The sequence below is a fragment of the Lissotriton helveticus genome, chromosome 12 (assembly GCF_964261635.1).
Source record: "Lissotriton helveticus chromosome 12, aLisHel1.1, whole genome shotgun sequence".
In the NCBI taxonomy this organism is placed as follows: domain Eukaryota; kingdom Metazoa; phylum Chordata; class Amphibia; order Caudata; family Salamandridae; genus Lissotriton; species Lissotriton helveticus.
In genome coordinates this window covers 236,265,045-236,280,642 of record NC_136073.1, presented here as the reverse complement: position 1 = coordinate 236,280,642, position 15,598 = coordinate 236,265,045, and the positions used below count along the sequence as shown (strand labels likewise).

The following is a 15,598-nucleotide window of genomic DNA, read 5'->3' as shown; positions in this document are numbered from 1 at the left end:
AGGCGGGAAGCACAAAAGTCAGGAAAGTTAAGAATCCAGAAGAAGACCATAGAGAGCAGGATTCCATGGAATAGAGTCAGAGGGGGGACGCAGCATAGGAAGGGATTCCTTGGCGAGGGACTGGCTGTTGAGATGGTCACATGAGTAAGGATTAGAAGAAGGAAGGCTAGGACTTGGAGTAATGAAGATTACTGGTAACTAGTTTGGACATTTTCCACAACTAATGAAAAGTAAGGAAGAGAAAGATATAATATTACAGCTTTGATGCAAAATGAAGGTGTGAGAAAAATACATGAAGGAAAAAAGTATAGGAGAAAAGGCACCAGTGCAAACAGCCCTTACATATCATTTAAGGAAATGGACCCATAACACCTTCACATTGTTATAGTGAGGAAATATAACCTTTTGTAAAACGAGAGAGTCATCTTTAAAATAACCCAGCTTTCAACGTTTGTCCTCGTACTCTTTTTCCAAAAGTGTATTTTTTTTGGTGCTTTTTTTACACCCGACGATGGTCTAAGAAGCAATATAGCCACCAACCATAAGTAATTAGGTGCCACTGTTACGATTGCACAGCATTTCTTGTCGAAATTGTACCTCTGAATAAAAATAAAAAATCTTAATAAATGTCACCTCTGGGCCTCAAATCTATCCACCTCGATCCAGACTCTATATCTGTGCTGAGAAGCAGCTAATAACTGCAAGGTTATTGTCCACTAGGGATGGGCGGAACTCGCTGCATTTTGACTATGCAGATTTCCGCAGAGTTACCTGAAAACTCTACAAGACTCCACAGAGTTCCGCAAACAGGTGGAAATTGGCATGGCGCTCTCTTGCTGCACTGATTTTAAGCACCAGGATCTTCTTCAGTGCTGCAAATTCAGCGTGAATCGCACCACTGAACGCACCAGATGGCACTGCTTCTTTGCTGCCACTCGAGTAGATTTTCTACTTGAACAGAAGCTTTCATACCGCAAACGGTCAATACCATCTACGTTGAGAAAATATCGCCGAATGCCCTCCTTGTGCCCGAAAATCACCCTAGGGATTGCCAATTCTCACTCACGCTCACCAACTTACCGTTGGCAAGCCGTGCATTAGAAAAACTTCACCATGAGGTGGTTCGCTGGAACTCTGCATTACAAGTGTAATGTAGAGTACCCAAAACTCCACAAGCTCAGCCTGCGGAGTGGAATTTATCGCCCACTCCTAGTGTCCACAAGATGTAGCACCATGACTGGAGGTGACCCACATATTTCAACCATCTGCCCATAAACCCTCGAACACACTCGGCTATGTGTCCCTCCACCGGAAACTGAAAAAGCACCGTAGTCACTTATTCTGTATTTCCCGGTTTGACTGTGATCCTGCCTCTCTGCTGAGACCCGTATTAGTTGTTAGTGTCCTTTCTTCTGGCATGTGGCTTGTTGAGTTTGTGTCAGTGCTGGTGTATGATTTATTTATTTATAAAGTTTTATAAAGCGCAAACATGATCCCGAAGGATATCAGAGCACTTTTTAATTGGAGGGAAGGAAAGGTAATAAATGCAGTATCTGCATCAAATAAGAATACCAAACAGAACAGTTACACATAAAAGCGGTCAACAGATAATAATACAGAACTCGTACATATTGAACTAGGAAGGGAGCAGATGATAAGTTAAAGAAGAATAGCACCAACGCCGGCCTTAAAGTTGTAAGTCCAATCCCTTAGAGCAGAGGATCCAGACCCATTTAAGGTAAGAAATTGTTAATCAGGAATCTTTTAGCTTCCAATTTGAAAGCAACTGTGGAGGAGATTCTGTGTACTTTCGATGGGAGAGTTCCAGATCTTCGGGGCAGAGCCTGAGAAAGCTTGGTGACACGTTCTCTTTTTGCAAAAGATCTATGGTTTCAGGTGGAAAGAGTTAGCACTTCTAGAAGGTCTACAACCTCCGGATAATACTAGCTTTTGAGCTAGATAACTGGGGGTTTTGAAATGGAGGGCTTTGTGAGACAGGCAGGCAATCTTTAGCTGTATTCTTGCTTCGTAGGGCAATCAATTTAGGGATTTCAGGACTGGGGATATGTGTGCATTTCTTTTGGTACCCGTAACCAATCTGGCAGCAGCGTTCAATGATGCCCTTAGTGGGGCCAAGGTATATTTGGGGAGGCCACAGAGCGTAGCACTGCCATAGTCTAGCCTCAGCAAAAAAAGCGCTTGGATGATTGTGCTGTGTGAGTGAGGGCTGTGTTTCATTCTACATTCTCATTTACTGTACTATTTATTTTTCTCTACCTTTATCCATCATCCTATTCTTTGTAGACATGCGCTATCACTGTCTCACCGGTGATGCTGTAAATTAAATGTTCCATTACCAAGACTGGGTCTGGGCTCACTGGCAATAAGGACAAGCCTCACAATCAATATCTATAAACCAACACGAGCACCAATATTGCCTAGCTATTTCCACAATGGATCAAAAAATGATCGCTCGAATTACCGATACCAAACAGTAACTCTCAGGGGTAGTATTTCTCCGGATTTAATCCAATACTTTTTATTATTTTTGCATCAAAAGAACCATGTAAATGAGCAATTTTTCATTTTAAACATACAAACTGTTTAAACTCCACATCACATAAATATAGACAATTTTTTACAATCAACCAACTTTCATACAAACACTCATACCCGACAAAACATTAATATATATACACACAAAAAGTTTCTGGAACTATACACAATTATTTACAATTTCCTGATTTTGAAAACATAGCATTGGATAAAGACAAATGAAATTTTTCAGTATTTCAGTAATCAAATGGGGTATTCCTAATGCTGGATGGGGGGGTCTACGCGTTTCGATAACCCCTTAGTGTGGGGAAATCTCATCAGGACCAGGAGCCTGTAAATGACTACCCCTGAGAGTTACTGTTTGGTATCGGTAATTCGAGCGATCATTTTTTGATCCATTGTGGAAATAGCTAGGCAATATTGGTGCTCGTGTTGGTTTATAGTAAATTAAATGTTGACATTGCGAGTTCTGGTTTTGGCAGTCGCCTTGGGACAACAAGCCTGATCACACAGTCTAACCTGCTGTCATGCTATTTTGTTTATATGGTTGTCGAGATATTTGACTTCATAACAGTGGCGACAAGCATAGGTGACTCCAGATCCTGGCCTTGCCGTCTTGCTTTTGCTGGGCGGTTTCTGAGCTGTTCTGACCCGGTTTAGCTCTGCTGCAATCATTGGTGGACCATCACAAATGGTTATTACTGGTACCTCACATCCTGCCTTCATGTTAGCATGGTAATGCCACTCACAATCTTATTCTTCCAGTTGTTTTCGGTCTGCAGGTATTCACTCTGCATGCATGGCGTCTCAAGCCTCATACGCCATCTTGTGTCACCGTTGCAGTCATAGCAGGGAATGTTTTACAAAGGTAGTGGTGGCCATCTTAGAAGAATTTTATAAGCCTGCAAATTCTTTATTTTGTATTGGCAGCTGAGTTTGTGCATGTGAGTTAGTAGGAGGATCTACCTATCTTATAGATACGTCTTTGATGCACATGCTTGCAGACTTATAAACACAAGTCCTAAAAGATGCCACAGCAAAATTAGGGAGGTTGTTCTATGCATGCATCTGTTAACACTAATGTGATTACTGTTTGACATTCAGGTGGAATATAAATGCACTGAGATTTCGAGTACCACATAAAACAAAATATGTATTCATACATAACCTCATGCTTTTGATAATTTATTCGGCTTATTATGCATGTTAGCGACTACTATTCTAACAAAATGCACACATTATGTTGCTCCTGTTGTGTGTCAAACGATTATGCAATCAGAGCTTTACCTATTGTGACATATTATCTCTAATTGGCACTTATTAAATGTTGTATTTATTTTTCTGATGTATTGTATCTTTGGGCTACATTTAAGTTAATACTAATTTTCCATCATGCAACAATAATTTGATACCCAGCAGAAATATTTTCCGGTTCAGAATGAACCCCAACATCATGAATACAATGGAAGGAGGAATGTTGGATGTATTTGTTTGTTATTGACGTGAACTAGATGCCTGCTAAGTTTAAACATTGAATTTAACTGTTGTATCTTGTTGTGAAGCCCAGGAGATCTTTGGACCTCTACCCGGACTAATACCAACAGCTGATGAAAGTGATTAGAACATTTTTGATGAAGCTATGGCAGGATTAGATTAGATAGAGCTACTTCAAACCCTCAACAAGAGTCAATCAATCAATCATTCAGGTTGTTCTTGTAGAGCGTATCTTGTCACCCAGGAGGGTATCTAGGTGCTTGCTGCAGGTCTCGTTCGAAGAGCCATGTCTTCAGCCCCTTCCTGAAGTCGGTCAGCGAGGCTGCAGTGTGGAGGTGGCAACGGCGTATGTGAGGCATCTGTGCGAGGGGTGTGGAGCGGAGGTTCCTGGTGGGTCAGTGGAAGTACAGGCGGTGGTTCGTGTAGGCGGGTCCTTGGTCATGGAGGGCTTTGTAGACGTGGGTCAGGAGCTTTCAAAGACATTTCTTCTGAACCGGGAGCCAGTGGAGGGTTTCAGGTGCTGGGTGATGTGTGTTCTCTTGGGAAGGTTCAGGATCCGTCTGGCGGCTGCATTCTGAATCGTCTGGAGTCTTTGCATGAGTTTGGTGGTGGTGCCTACATAGAGTGCATTGCCACAGTCCAGTTGACTGGTGAGGGGGGCCTGTGTTATCGTCTCCTTTGTGCTGATGGGGAGCCACTTGAAGATTTTGCGGAGCATGCAGTGCATTGACCTGACCTTTCATGGAGAGTTCACTGTCAAGAAGGATGTCAGGGTTGGCGCGTGGTCTTTTGGGGTGGGGGTGGGTTCAAGTTCTGACGTCTACCTGGAGTCGTTCTAGAGATTAGTGTGTTTGTCGACGATCAGGACCTCAGTTTTGTACGTATTGAGCTCGAGGCAGTTGTTTGTCATCCAGGCTGAGACGTTCTTCATGTAGTTGTGGAATTTGGTATTCGTTGAGGCGGGGTCGGCTGAGAGGAGGACGAGTTGCGTGTTGCCAACGTAGGAGATGATTTTGATGTAGTGGGATCTGATGATGTCTGCAAGTTGTGTCATGTAAATGTTGAAGAGGGTTTTGCTGAGGGAAGACCCTTGGGGAATGCCATAAATGGTGTGCTTGGCTTTCCATGTCCAGTGAGAAAGGATGCCATCCATCTGAGTGCGTCGTCTGTGATACCAATCTGGTGTAGGCGATCGACGAGAGTGTGGTTGGAGACAGTATTAAAGGCTGCACAGAGATCAAGGAGGATCAGGGTGTCTGATTCTCCTCTGTCGAGTAGGGTGTGGATGTCGTCTGTAGTAGTGATTAGGGCTGCCTCTGTGCTGTCTCTGTGTAGTAGCTTCTACACTTGCGTGACTAGAGAAGGTGGAAACATTGGACACATTCTTGTCATCTTTAACAGGGTAAGATACCATTTGTAACTTTGGGAACATTTTTGATGAAATGCTAAGAGAACCAATGAATGCACATAAGGGGCAGGAAGATTCAAGAAAGGTTGTGGTTTACCAGGATCCAACCTTACACATAGATGTGGAGTTGAAAATAGTAAATCCATACTAACCTGTACGCTCTTACCTTCGCCATATTTTGGTGCTTGATATTTTGGCCCTGCAATATTTTTGTTCCTGTGATTCTGACATACAACCCTAAACAGAATGTCAGATCAGGAGCTCCAGTTTGGTGCCTCTGTTGATGAATGACCACAGTACAAAATATAGTTTGGGCAGTTGCAGTGGGACAATGACCGTCGTTGGATGGTCTAACTTGTCTGTCTTGTCATAAAGACAGTTCCGACATATGTACGTCCACAGGTTTGGCATGGTAACCTCCTGAAGACCAACAGCCCTAATGCCAGTCACCCCAGCCATCATTCCCTGCTTGTGCCCTCATCTCATGCACAATCTCCAAAAACCACAAGAAAGTGATATGACATGCCAGACTTGCGGCTCTGTGAGGCTGACAGAGCTCATGCGGCATTGGTGATTTAGCAGAGACCGTTGTGTGTGGGAGAGTGGGGGAGGAGTCGATAGACGTTGACAAAAGAAAATAAAAGAAAACCACTTACCTTGCTCTCGCTGAAATTGCTCACCTCACGTGAAGCGCTGCCGCCCCAAAAAAAGTGCCGCTCGGGGCGCACCGCCCACCTCTGCCCCTCCCTAGCTATGTCACTGCTTACAGACTACCAAACTTTAACTCCTTCGGTGCTCATGACGGCCCCCGGCCGTCATGAGTCACGATGGGCGGGTGCGCACGACGGCCGGGGCCGTCATACCATGCCCAAGAATGGAATGTCCAGCACCGCAGCGGAATTCGCGCCGCAGCCAAGGTGTTAATGGGGAAATTGCTGTAGATACATCTGTTGAATTTCCTACAGTAATTTGTTTTCATATGGCATGCAATGCCTCTTCAAAGCACTGTAGATAAAAGATAGTAGCATTTCCAGATTTAATGGCCTTGTAAGGAGAGAAGCCTGAGTCGTATCGCCAGGATTCGATCATATGATGTACAGAGCACAGCAGCTGTCAGCAGCAAGCGTGTAACTCACCCAGCCACGTTCCTGCCCTTTTCTCTTTCGAGATAGAACCACATGACAGAACGAGTTTAAATAATAACTTGATATTTATAGCCGCAGACTTGCAGTTTCGAAGGGCTGTGAATACCAGATGTTATTGTTATCCTAACGCATTGGTCTCCTGTATTGACATCACAACAGAGGCGGGACTGGCCTACAAGGAAACCAGAACATCTGCTGGCAGGTTGGTGCCTCTCAAGTATTGACGAAGAGTTGGTTGAAGGCCAGGTAAGTCTAATGATAATTCCTTTCACTCTGCACCCAACCAGTTCACATATGTATTTTTCTCCCTCACTTGTGTAGGTTGCCACAGGCTTCGGTTGTTACTTATTGTCCTTGCCTATCTGATTGAGGGCTCCGGCCTTTGGTGTCCACTCTCAACTCCTGCTTGACCTACACAGGACTCAGCGAGGGTGCTGGACTCTGGGGATGGTGCAGAGATGGATACGGGGCATTTGGTTTTCCCTACATGGAAACAGAAGTGAGGTCCTGCTCCTAGGTGGAGATGGGACCACAACACGCCCTTTCACCTGGCCTGACTGTATGGACTGGGCTCCATCCCCAAAGGGTTCTCTATGGAATTTGGGGGTGATATTAGACAATGGCTTCTCTTTTGAGTCCCCAGTCAAGATGGATGTAAAGGTAACATAGTCCTTTTGCCCCAAAGCCAGTCCCGCTACTGGAATGTGAACATAGGAATCCTCAATCACGATCAATCACGACATTTTTAGAGCGCACTACTCACCCGTAGGGTCTCAAGGCGCTGGGGGGGGGGGGGCGCCGTTACTGCTCGAACAGCCAGGTCTTGAGCTTCTTCCTGAAGGCGAGGTGGTCTTGGGTCAGGCGCAGGTCAGTCGGGAGGGAGTTCCAGGTCTTGGCGGCCAGGTGGGAGAAGGACCTTCCTCCTGTTGTCGCTCTTCGGATGCGGGGGACGGCGGCGAGGGCGAGGCTGGTTGATCTGAGGTGGCGCTTGGGAGCGTAGAAGTTGATTCGGTTGTTGAGGTAGCTCGGGCCTTGGTCGTGTAGGGCTTTGTGTGCGTGGGTGAGGAGACGGAATGTGATTCTTTTCTTGACGGGGAGCCAGTGCAGGTCTCTCAGATGTCCGGAGATGTGGCTGTTTCGTGGGAGGTCGAGGATGAGTCTGGCTGAGGCGTTCTGGACCCGCTGGAGTCTCTTCTGGAGCTTGGCGGTGGTTCCGGCGTAGAGAGCGTTGCCGTAGTCCAGTCGGCTGGTGACGAGGGCCTGGGTGACGGTCTTTCTGGTCTCGGTGGGGATCCACCAGAAGATCTTCCGTAGCATGCGTAGGATGTTGAATCCTCTGGTCCACGCCCTTGTAAAAGTGTGAGTACAGAACCACACAGCTGATTACCTTACCACTCGAGATAAGTTACCATCAAATGTGCAGTCTGTTCACACCAACGCCATTAGGCCATATTTGGTCTGAAGCACATAATAACATCACACAACAAGCATTGACAAATCCAATCCATTTGGCATTCAATGCCAGTTTTTGGCTTTGTTAATGACTGTTTTTGTTCTGGTTTTTGTAAAGTGTTATTTTTGAGGAGCTGCTTGGTCCTCGTCAATGTAAAAAATAAACATTGGCTTATAGACGGGAAGCACTTTCGGTCAATGTACTATTGTAAAAGAGCAGAATGCCGTCATTCGATGTGAATTTAGTATATGGCTGAGGAGTGCTGGCGCCTTTGCCCTGTGCTTTATGTTGTGGTGGTCGGAAGAAAAATGTGAATGTGACAGCTATAGACTATAGACGAAGAGGGTTGGCTGAAAACCAGTGTGGTAAGTGTGTTATATAAACTTTTTTAGTCAAATCAAAAGGTCTTGTGTTTCCCCAGCCCTGAAAATGTCAACCAATGAGGCTGGCTGGCAATTAATGACCAAAATTCATTTGAGACCCAGATATATTGCAATTGTATTTTCTAGATCTGGAAGGTTATTAAAGCAGCTTAAGTTCCAAATTCCCATAAGGCTTTGCGCTAGCAGTGACGCTAAGTTACTTGTGACCAGGTACAACCAGGAGGAAACTGCATGGCAGGTGAACTAAAGTGAGTGGGGGCAGATTGTGAAACACTCTTTCAAAAGGCCTTTGTGATATCCCTTTATTTTCACACTTTAAAATTAGATTGAAGATACATCTTTAACGGACAACTGAGTTCTCTGGATCTGCTTCTAAGTAGGCCTGAGTGTGAAATTCTGCCCTGCTCAAGGAGTTTACAGAGTTTTTCCTACTCTGCGCAGCTCGCGGAGTTCCAAAATACTGCCAGAGGCCTCCCTCGCCAGCGTTAAGTTGGCGAACACAAGCAAGGAAAATCTTGCTCTAGACCACCTCCCGGCAGTGGCATAACACATGCCCCCACAGCCCCCTCAGTGCAGGGGGCCCCTGAGATGCAGGGGGGCCCCCTGAGCACAGTACTCTGACCTTAGAGCTTCTGATTAAATCCGGAGAGGTGGTCCCTCCATGTACCTTGCAGGGGGGCCCCCTCAAGTTTAGTTACGCCACTGTCTCATGGCAAGATTTCTCAACGCAGGTGGTCGCAGATGGCCGCTACCGTCCGTTCGCGTTGTAGAAGCTGCCGCTCGTGTAGAACATTTACTCGATCCGCAGAAAGAAGCTTGGTGCAGTTTGCGCTGATTTTCTAATGCAACCCAAACACACAGCGCTAAAATCTGTGCAAATGGCACGACCTCCGCTGGTGGAACGCTGCGTAACGCTGCAGAGTTTTTTGGTCACTTAAGCAAACTTCACCTAGGCCTACTTATAAGATATCTGCAGTTGTATTCATGCTAAGGTTCTAACTTGGCTCTTTCTGGGATTTTATCTGTTGTGCATGTATGGTCTAATTTGTTTTTGTATTTCTATACACTATTATAGGTTTATTTATGTTTTAAATTGTCTAGAATTTGCGTTGTTGTTTACTGCTTGCATATACACCTTCAAACATGCCGACTCGCATTGCACTGTTGCACTTTGCAAGCTTCCTTGGTTATCCCAGGGTCCCTGAAAAGTGTTCAGATTGTCTCGCCTTTCAGTTTACTGACTCTTCCCCGGATCTACTTGTTTCGCAGCCGTATGGCCCAATCTTGAAATTTCTGTATCTTGCTATTTTCCCGTCCAAATCGTCCATGAAAGATTGGCACCGCTAGCGCAGCCGGATTCGGGTCTGTGCACAGTAAAACACGATCCTCGGCAGTAGGCGCTGAACCCACCGAGCTGTATTTCTGGTAGTCCTAACAGCACTGTGCTGCCATGTGCTGGCTGGCCGGCAGGCTCCTACTAACAAGGCCTTTCTCAGCGCCGGGGAAGCCAGGCTGGTGCCTGAGGGGAAGTTGTTGATAGCCGTGCCGGAACGACTGATAGCGAAGACGGGGCTGGGCAGGGCCGCAGCTGGATCCTGCCGGGGAAGAGCGAGCCGCTGCCCGGGCATTATCACAGCTCCACAGGCCTGTTTACCTTCCCCTCGTGGGGTGGGAGAGGTCTCCTTCCCACATGTGCACTTGATCTCGGGCGGTGCCCACCCCACCGCGGGCCAGGACGCCTCACTCACGAGGCCCCGTTGGAGGAGGCGGCAGCTGCGGACCTGTGGCCTCCAGCTGGGCGGTTTGAAGACACCAGTTCCAGACCAGTTGTAAATGGCTACTGGTGTCGCTGGGAGGACACGAGCCCTGTAAGAAGCTAAGGCCATCTCTCGTGTGGGCACATGTGGCTACTAGACTTTCTCGAATGGCTGGGTGCTGGCCCGCTGAACTTGGCACACAGCAGCTAGAAAATTAGCATTTATCTCTCCAAATAAACGCTTTCTTCATCTGAGGTATTTGATGACAAGTCGTTCTGCGTGGAACAGTCTGTTACACAATCTGTGACCAGCCAGCTCTTCCCCCTAAGACAACAAGGCCAGCTGCAGGCCAGGCGCCTCCGACCTCTAAAATGTGGAAGCCACTAGGAGGTCATTCAAGGTAAAGCGCCTAGAACACGGAGAGGCGCTACATCAGGAAGCCACCTGTGGGACCTGGAACCCAACACCCAAGAAGGAAGCCTCTTAAGCTGTGAGGATGAAGAGAGCTCGGGCCTTACCGGCCCCCACAGCCGACGCCTCTGGGGTCAGCCGGGCCACCTTCATGACTGGAGTAAAGTCCGCGCCGCGCAGGCGCACCCCGCTGCCCTCCCACAGCACCACCTGGGGACGGAGCTTCCGGAGACCTGGCCCAGGTAAGGAGCGGGCAGTCTGATGCCACCCTGTGAAGGGCTCCCCATAGGCAAGATGACATATCTGGAAAAGAGGGCTGAGGCTGGCGTAGGGTGAAAGGGCTTGGAATAAAGCGCCTCGCGGCCTCAGACAGGCGCCTTTCCTCTCCCTTTTCAAAAGCTCTGTGCCAGCGCACTTTTCACCCCCATTAAGCATACCATGAAACAACCGGAAACTTAGAGGCCCCCGTCACTGATAAACTGTGCGAAGAAACACATTCCGACTTCCAAAGGGAAACAAACTGAGACGTGTATTTAGTTTCATTGGTACAAACGCAGCAGTTGGTGCACTTGCTTGTGGGCTTTGTATTTGCACGTGTGTTTTGTAGCACTATCCTCTCGGCGAGGTGCCATGTGGGGCACGGACGTATCTGACCCAGGCCTTGACATTCATTCTGGGTCAGGGTGACTGAGTGAATGTGTTTTTGACCAGGCCTGAGGTGCCTTGGTTGTTGAAGGAAGCATGGCCAACCCCTTTTTAAGGTTTCAAGAACAGCTGTATTTTCATAAAGCGCTTTCTGATAGAGACCAGCGGCTTTATAGCACTATGAATGGCAATTTATGTTAATACCAACTCAACGGGGGGCATCTTATCCAACCTTTACACGTGGACTGGTACCATGTAAAGAACAGATTGCCTAAATGATGCCCCGGGCCGTGAACTGGCATCCTGCAAAATACTGCCTGCTCAAAGAATGCCCAGGGCATGAACTGGCAGGTTGTAAAGGGGCCTCAGCCCAAAGGGGTCCCTGGGGCGTGAGCTGGCAGCTTGTGGAGTGCAGTATGCCCAAAAGGTGCCATGGGCCTGACAGGTTGCATGTAGAGAGCAGGCTGTGTGCCCAAAGGATGCCTTGGGTCTTGGCTGGCAGCATGTAAAGGGCTTTTACCCAAATGATGCCATCAAGTTAAACAAGCAGGCTGTAAAGAGCTGGGTTTCCATAGGATGCACTGTGCCCGACCTGGCAGCAGGTAAAGGTCTCTATGCCTGGGAGTGGAGGATAGCAGCATTTATAGGGCCGCCTGCCAAGGGGGTGCCCGGGGCACATACAGGAGAATTCATGAAATATGTAGATTGTGACCTATAAATTCTACCAGGCGGAATGCACGTTTCACCTTTATTTGACTTTGCGGCAGAGCGAACTTCTCCCTTACCTACATCAAGCACTTCGTCAATGCACCAACTTACGTAAAAACACCTCTTGACACCAGAGTGGAGCTATCTAAGTTCATTACACCGAAGTGTGTGACCGCTTCTGGTACATTATTTTACTAAGGGCTGCGCCAGGAAATATTTTTGAGCTCCCTCTTCAGGCCAATAATGTTTTTTTCTGCTTTTAGCAAACCTTTGGCTAAGTTTCCAGAAATAATTTTTAGCATTCTTTCAGCCACAACTAGTAACTTTTCTCACGACTGCTAATTAGGAGTTGGAGATGTTACAATTACTCTTCTTTCAACAGTGGTAGCTAGGCAACTGAAATGTACTCACCTAGTTGACAGCTTACAATCTGTGAGTCCCTTCCGAGTGACATTCATACCACTTCTTAATGTATCCAACATACATCAAACCCTAGGCCCCACCGCGAATGTTACCCAGAAGCAGTTGCTACACAGAAGCAGCAGTATCTGTATGTGCGACCGGGAGGTGGGTGGCTGCCAGTAGGGGAGAAGGGTATTTGAATGAAAGGTACCTAAGTTACTCGATTTGAGGAAATCTTCCTGATCTAATATCCTGCTTTATTTGGGGACCAACATTTGGGAAAGGCTTATGAAACCGAGAATGCTTGAAGATAACAACAGGCTCAGCCTGGTCACCTATCAAGTAAATGGGTTGCAGTATTTGTTCTCAAGCTAAGGCCCACAGAGGAGCATTAACAAGTTTTATGTGTCAGAGTCCATGTGGCTGCCCTGCAGATCACAGAAACAAGAAAAAATGTATGAAAAGCTGTGTAAAATCACTAAGGGGCCTATTACGATGTCGGTCGGACGTGGGTCCAGCCAACACCGTAGATGGATAAAATCTGCCCAACTCTAGTCGGTCGTTCCACCAACCGAATTAGGATGCGACTGCCCTATGGGTGGTCAGAAATATAAATTTTCCAATTGCAGCTTGTGCGGCAGCCGAAAAAGGGCCGCAGCACAAGCTGCAATAGAAAAATTGATGTTTTTAAATATCCCTGCACTGTGTAGCAGGCACCGTGCGGTGCCTGCCACATGATGCAGGAATGTTTAGTGGGACACCACTGGTTCCCCCCAGATACCCTAGCGAAGGGCCAGGGGGAAAGGGGCCCTGCTAGCAGCCCCAAAGTCACTTTCAAACAGCCTTTCTATGGCGGTCTGACCGCCATAGAAAGGCTGTCGAAAACGTGCATCGGAATCCCCTGAGCAGGCACTGCCTCCAACTTGGGGATTACGGCCATCAGACGTTAACCTCTGATGTCAGGCGGAAAGCCCCCGATGAGCTGTTGGATGGATTTTGACCCAACATCAAAATGAGTAACCCATGGCGAAGTACTAGGCTACGCTCGCGTAGTTTGCGCTACTTCGCACTACGTGAATTGCACGTTGCACAGTGCAAACACGCGTAGCGTAGCGTAGTACAGCGCAGCAATCATTTTTGGCTTGCTCGCGGTTCTCAACGGCAAGTTGGCGACGGCGAGCAAGCAAAATGACATCCCGGCGAGACTTTTTCCTCGTTCGCAATCAGCAACATCAAGTTGCCGATCGCGAGCGTGGAAAATAAACCTCCCGGCGAGATTCTCAACGCGGGGATGTCAGGTTTCTCATTGCAAGTGGTCGCGTATGCTCGTGACCGCTCGCGATGAGAAACTACCAGTCCGCGTTGAGAAAGCTGCAGCTCGAGTAGAAATCTACTTGAGCGGCAGAAAACAACCGCTTGCACTGTGCAAGATGTGGTTTGCATTGATTGCACAGTGCAGACAAGCATCCGGCACTGGGCAATCAGTGCGAACAGCATTTTACACAGTGCACTATGCAGTTCGCGTAGCTACGCATAGCTCGCGTAGTACGAAGTGCACTTCGCGTAGCTACGCGTAGCGCTACTATGCGAACTACGCCCAGGCCTATGAGGCCATTAGTGTTTGTGGAAAGGGTGTAAATGTTTTTGAGAGAACTGCTGATTGCTCCTGGCAAATGTGGAGTTTGAAAGGTTAGTTTGCCAGCATTTGTCACAGGCATCTAAGTAGTATAACTATATTCAGTGACTTGTCCAGACCACTTAACACATTCAGATTACAATGCATAATGCAGAGCAAGATCACAGGAGTCCTATTGTTTCACTACTACTAGATGAAGGAGGCTCGCCGGGCTTCTTGAGTGCCGTCAATGTTGGGCAAATATAATTTCTGAGTGCTATACTCAAGGAACCATGCCATGAGGCTTTCAGACACAACAGGGAGTGATGGAGAAGAAGCAACTGCTTCTAGACCGGATCTGCGCCTGTGGTTTACTCAAGAATCTAGAATTAGCCAGAAATGTGAGGCCAGAAACCAGATCTGACGTACGTTGCCTGTCTGAATGAGTACGGTTTATGGTTTCACCATATTCCCGTGGTACATCGTATATCAATGGATGTAGAGGGAAGAACACAAGTTTAGGGATTTGCTTAACCAATCTAAGAAAAAGACGGCGATGACAGACTCCTGAGTTTTGCCCAAACAACCACCCTATTAACGTCTAAAGTTGCATCTGCTACTAATGAAGCACATTTAACAAAGTTGTTAACTGCTAGAGGTTCTCAGAGAGACCATAGGGCTAAACTCTGATTCAGGAGTAGCATGAAGGGGTCTCCTGATTTTATCTGTGTGCAGGTGTTTTAGAGATTGCTTAAGTCTCATTGCCAGATCTCCATATCCTAAATGAAGCATAGAGGGCAGTCAATGCCACCTTGCTTTTATAGGTTGACTGAGGTTGCCATGTTGTCCATTTACACAGAAATACTGCTTTTCTGTAGAGCAACCATTGCAAGTACTTCCGGCCTAGAAAGAAGCAGATTAGTCCCTATCATGGTAAAAAATACCTTTCATTCTTATTTTTCCTGGATCTTCAGGGAAAGTCAGAGTGACCCCTCTCTCCTAACTAGAATTTTAGCTATCCCATTCTGATGGACATTTAAACTTTTGTTAAACCCAGGGTCAAACCCAGGGGTATTTGGAATCACCACACAAGCCTTACTAAATGAGCAACACTCAATAATCTAAATTTCTCAGTATACTGCAGGAAAAGTGACATTGGTGAAACATGGAAAAGTGTGTGAAAACTCATGTGATAGAACCTGTTGTTTGGTAAGGGCAGACTACTGTGAAACTAAAAACTATTGGCCACTTGTTATTATGACTATTGGGACCTGAGCTATACCTTCCCAAAGTAATAGATAGCCCTTACCAGTGGCATGAACCCTTAATGGAGAGGTAGCAGAAGTTGGCTTGTATCTACCTGTATTGGAATTTTATGACCACAATCAGAGGTTACAATGATACTGCTTTTTTGGTTGAAGCTTACCAGAAAGCTCAGCTGTCTGGTTGATAAAGATTTCATTGGAACATTCTGAAAGCTTCCCTGAAAATGCAGTTCACCCATAGCTTACTTTTGACTTTGTGGTTTGTAATACGCATTTGCTTGCTTGCTATTTGCTAACTTTATTTGTTTTAGGCTTTCTGGCAAATCTTTGTTGCTCCCATGGAGTATAGCCTGTTT

At 46.7% G+C, this 15,598-nt stretch overlaps 1 protein-coding gene across 1 annotated transcript in view; it reads left to right on the top strand.

The window, feature by feature from the left end:
* Positions 1 to 10,561: 10,561 nt before the first annotated feature.
* The window catches only part of CBFA2T3 (CBFA2/RUNX1 partner transcriptional co-repressor 3), a 364,941-nt gene continuing 359,904 nt past the window's right edge, over positions 10,562 to 15,598 (top strand). The window contains exon 1 of the mRNA XM_078670370.1: positions 10,562 to 10,849. Coding sequence (XP_078526496.1) covers positions 10,693 to 10,849 — 157 coding nt within the window. The 5' untranslated portion in view covers positions 10,562 to 10,692. The remainder of the gene's footprint in view (positions 10,850 to 15,598) is intronic.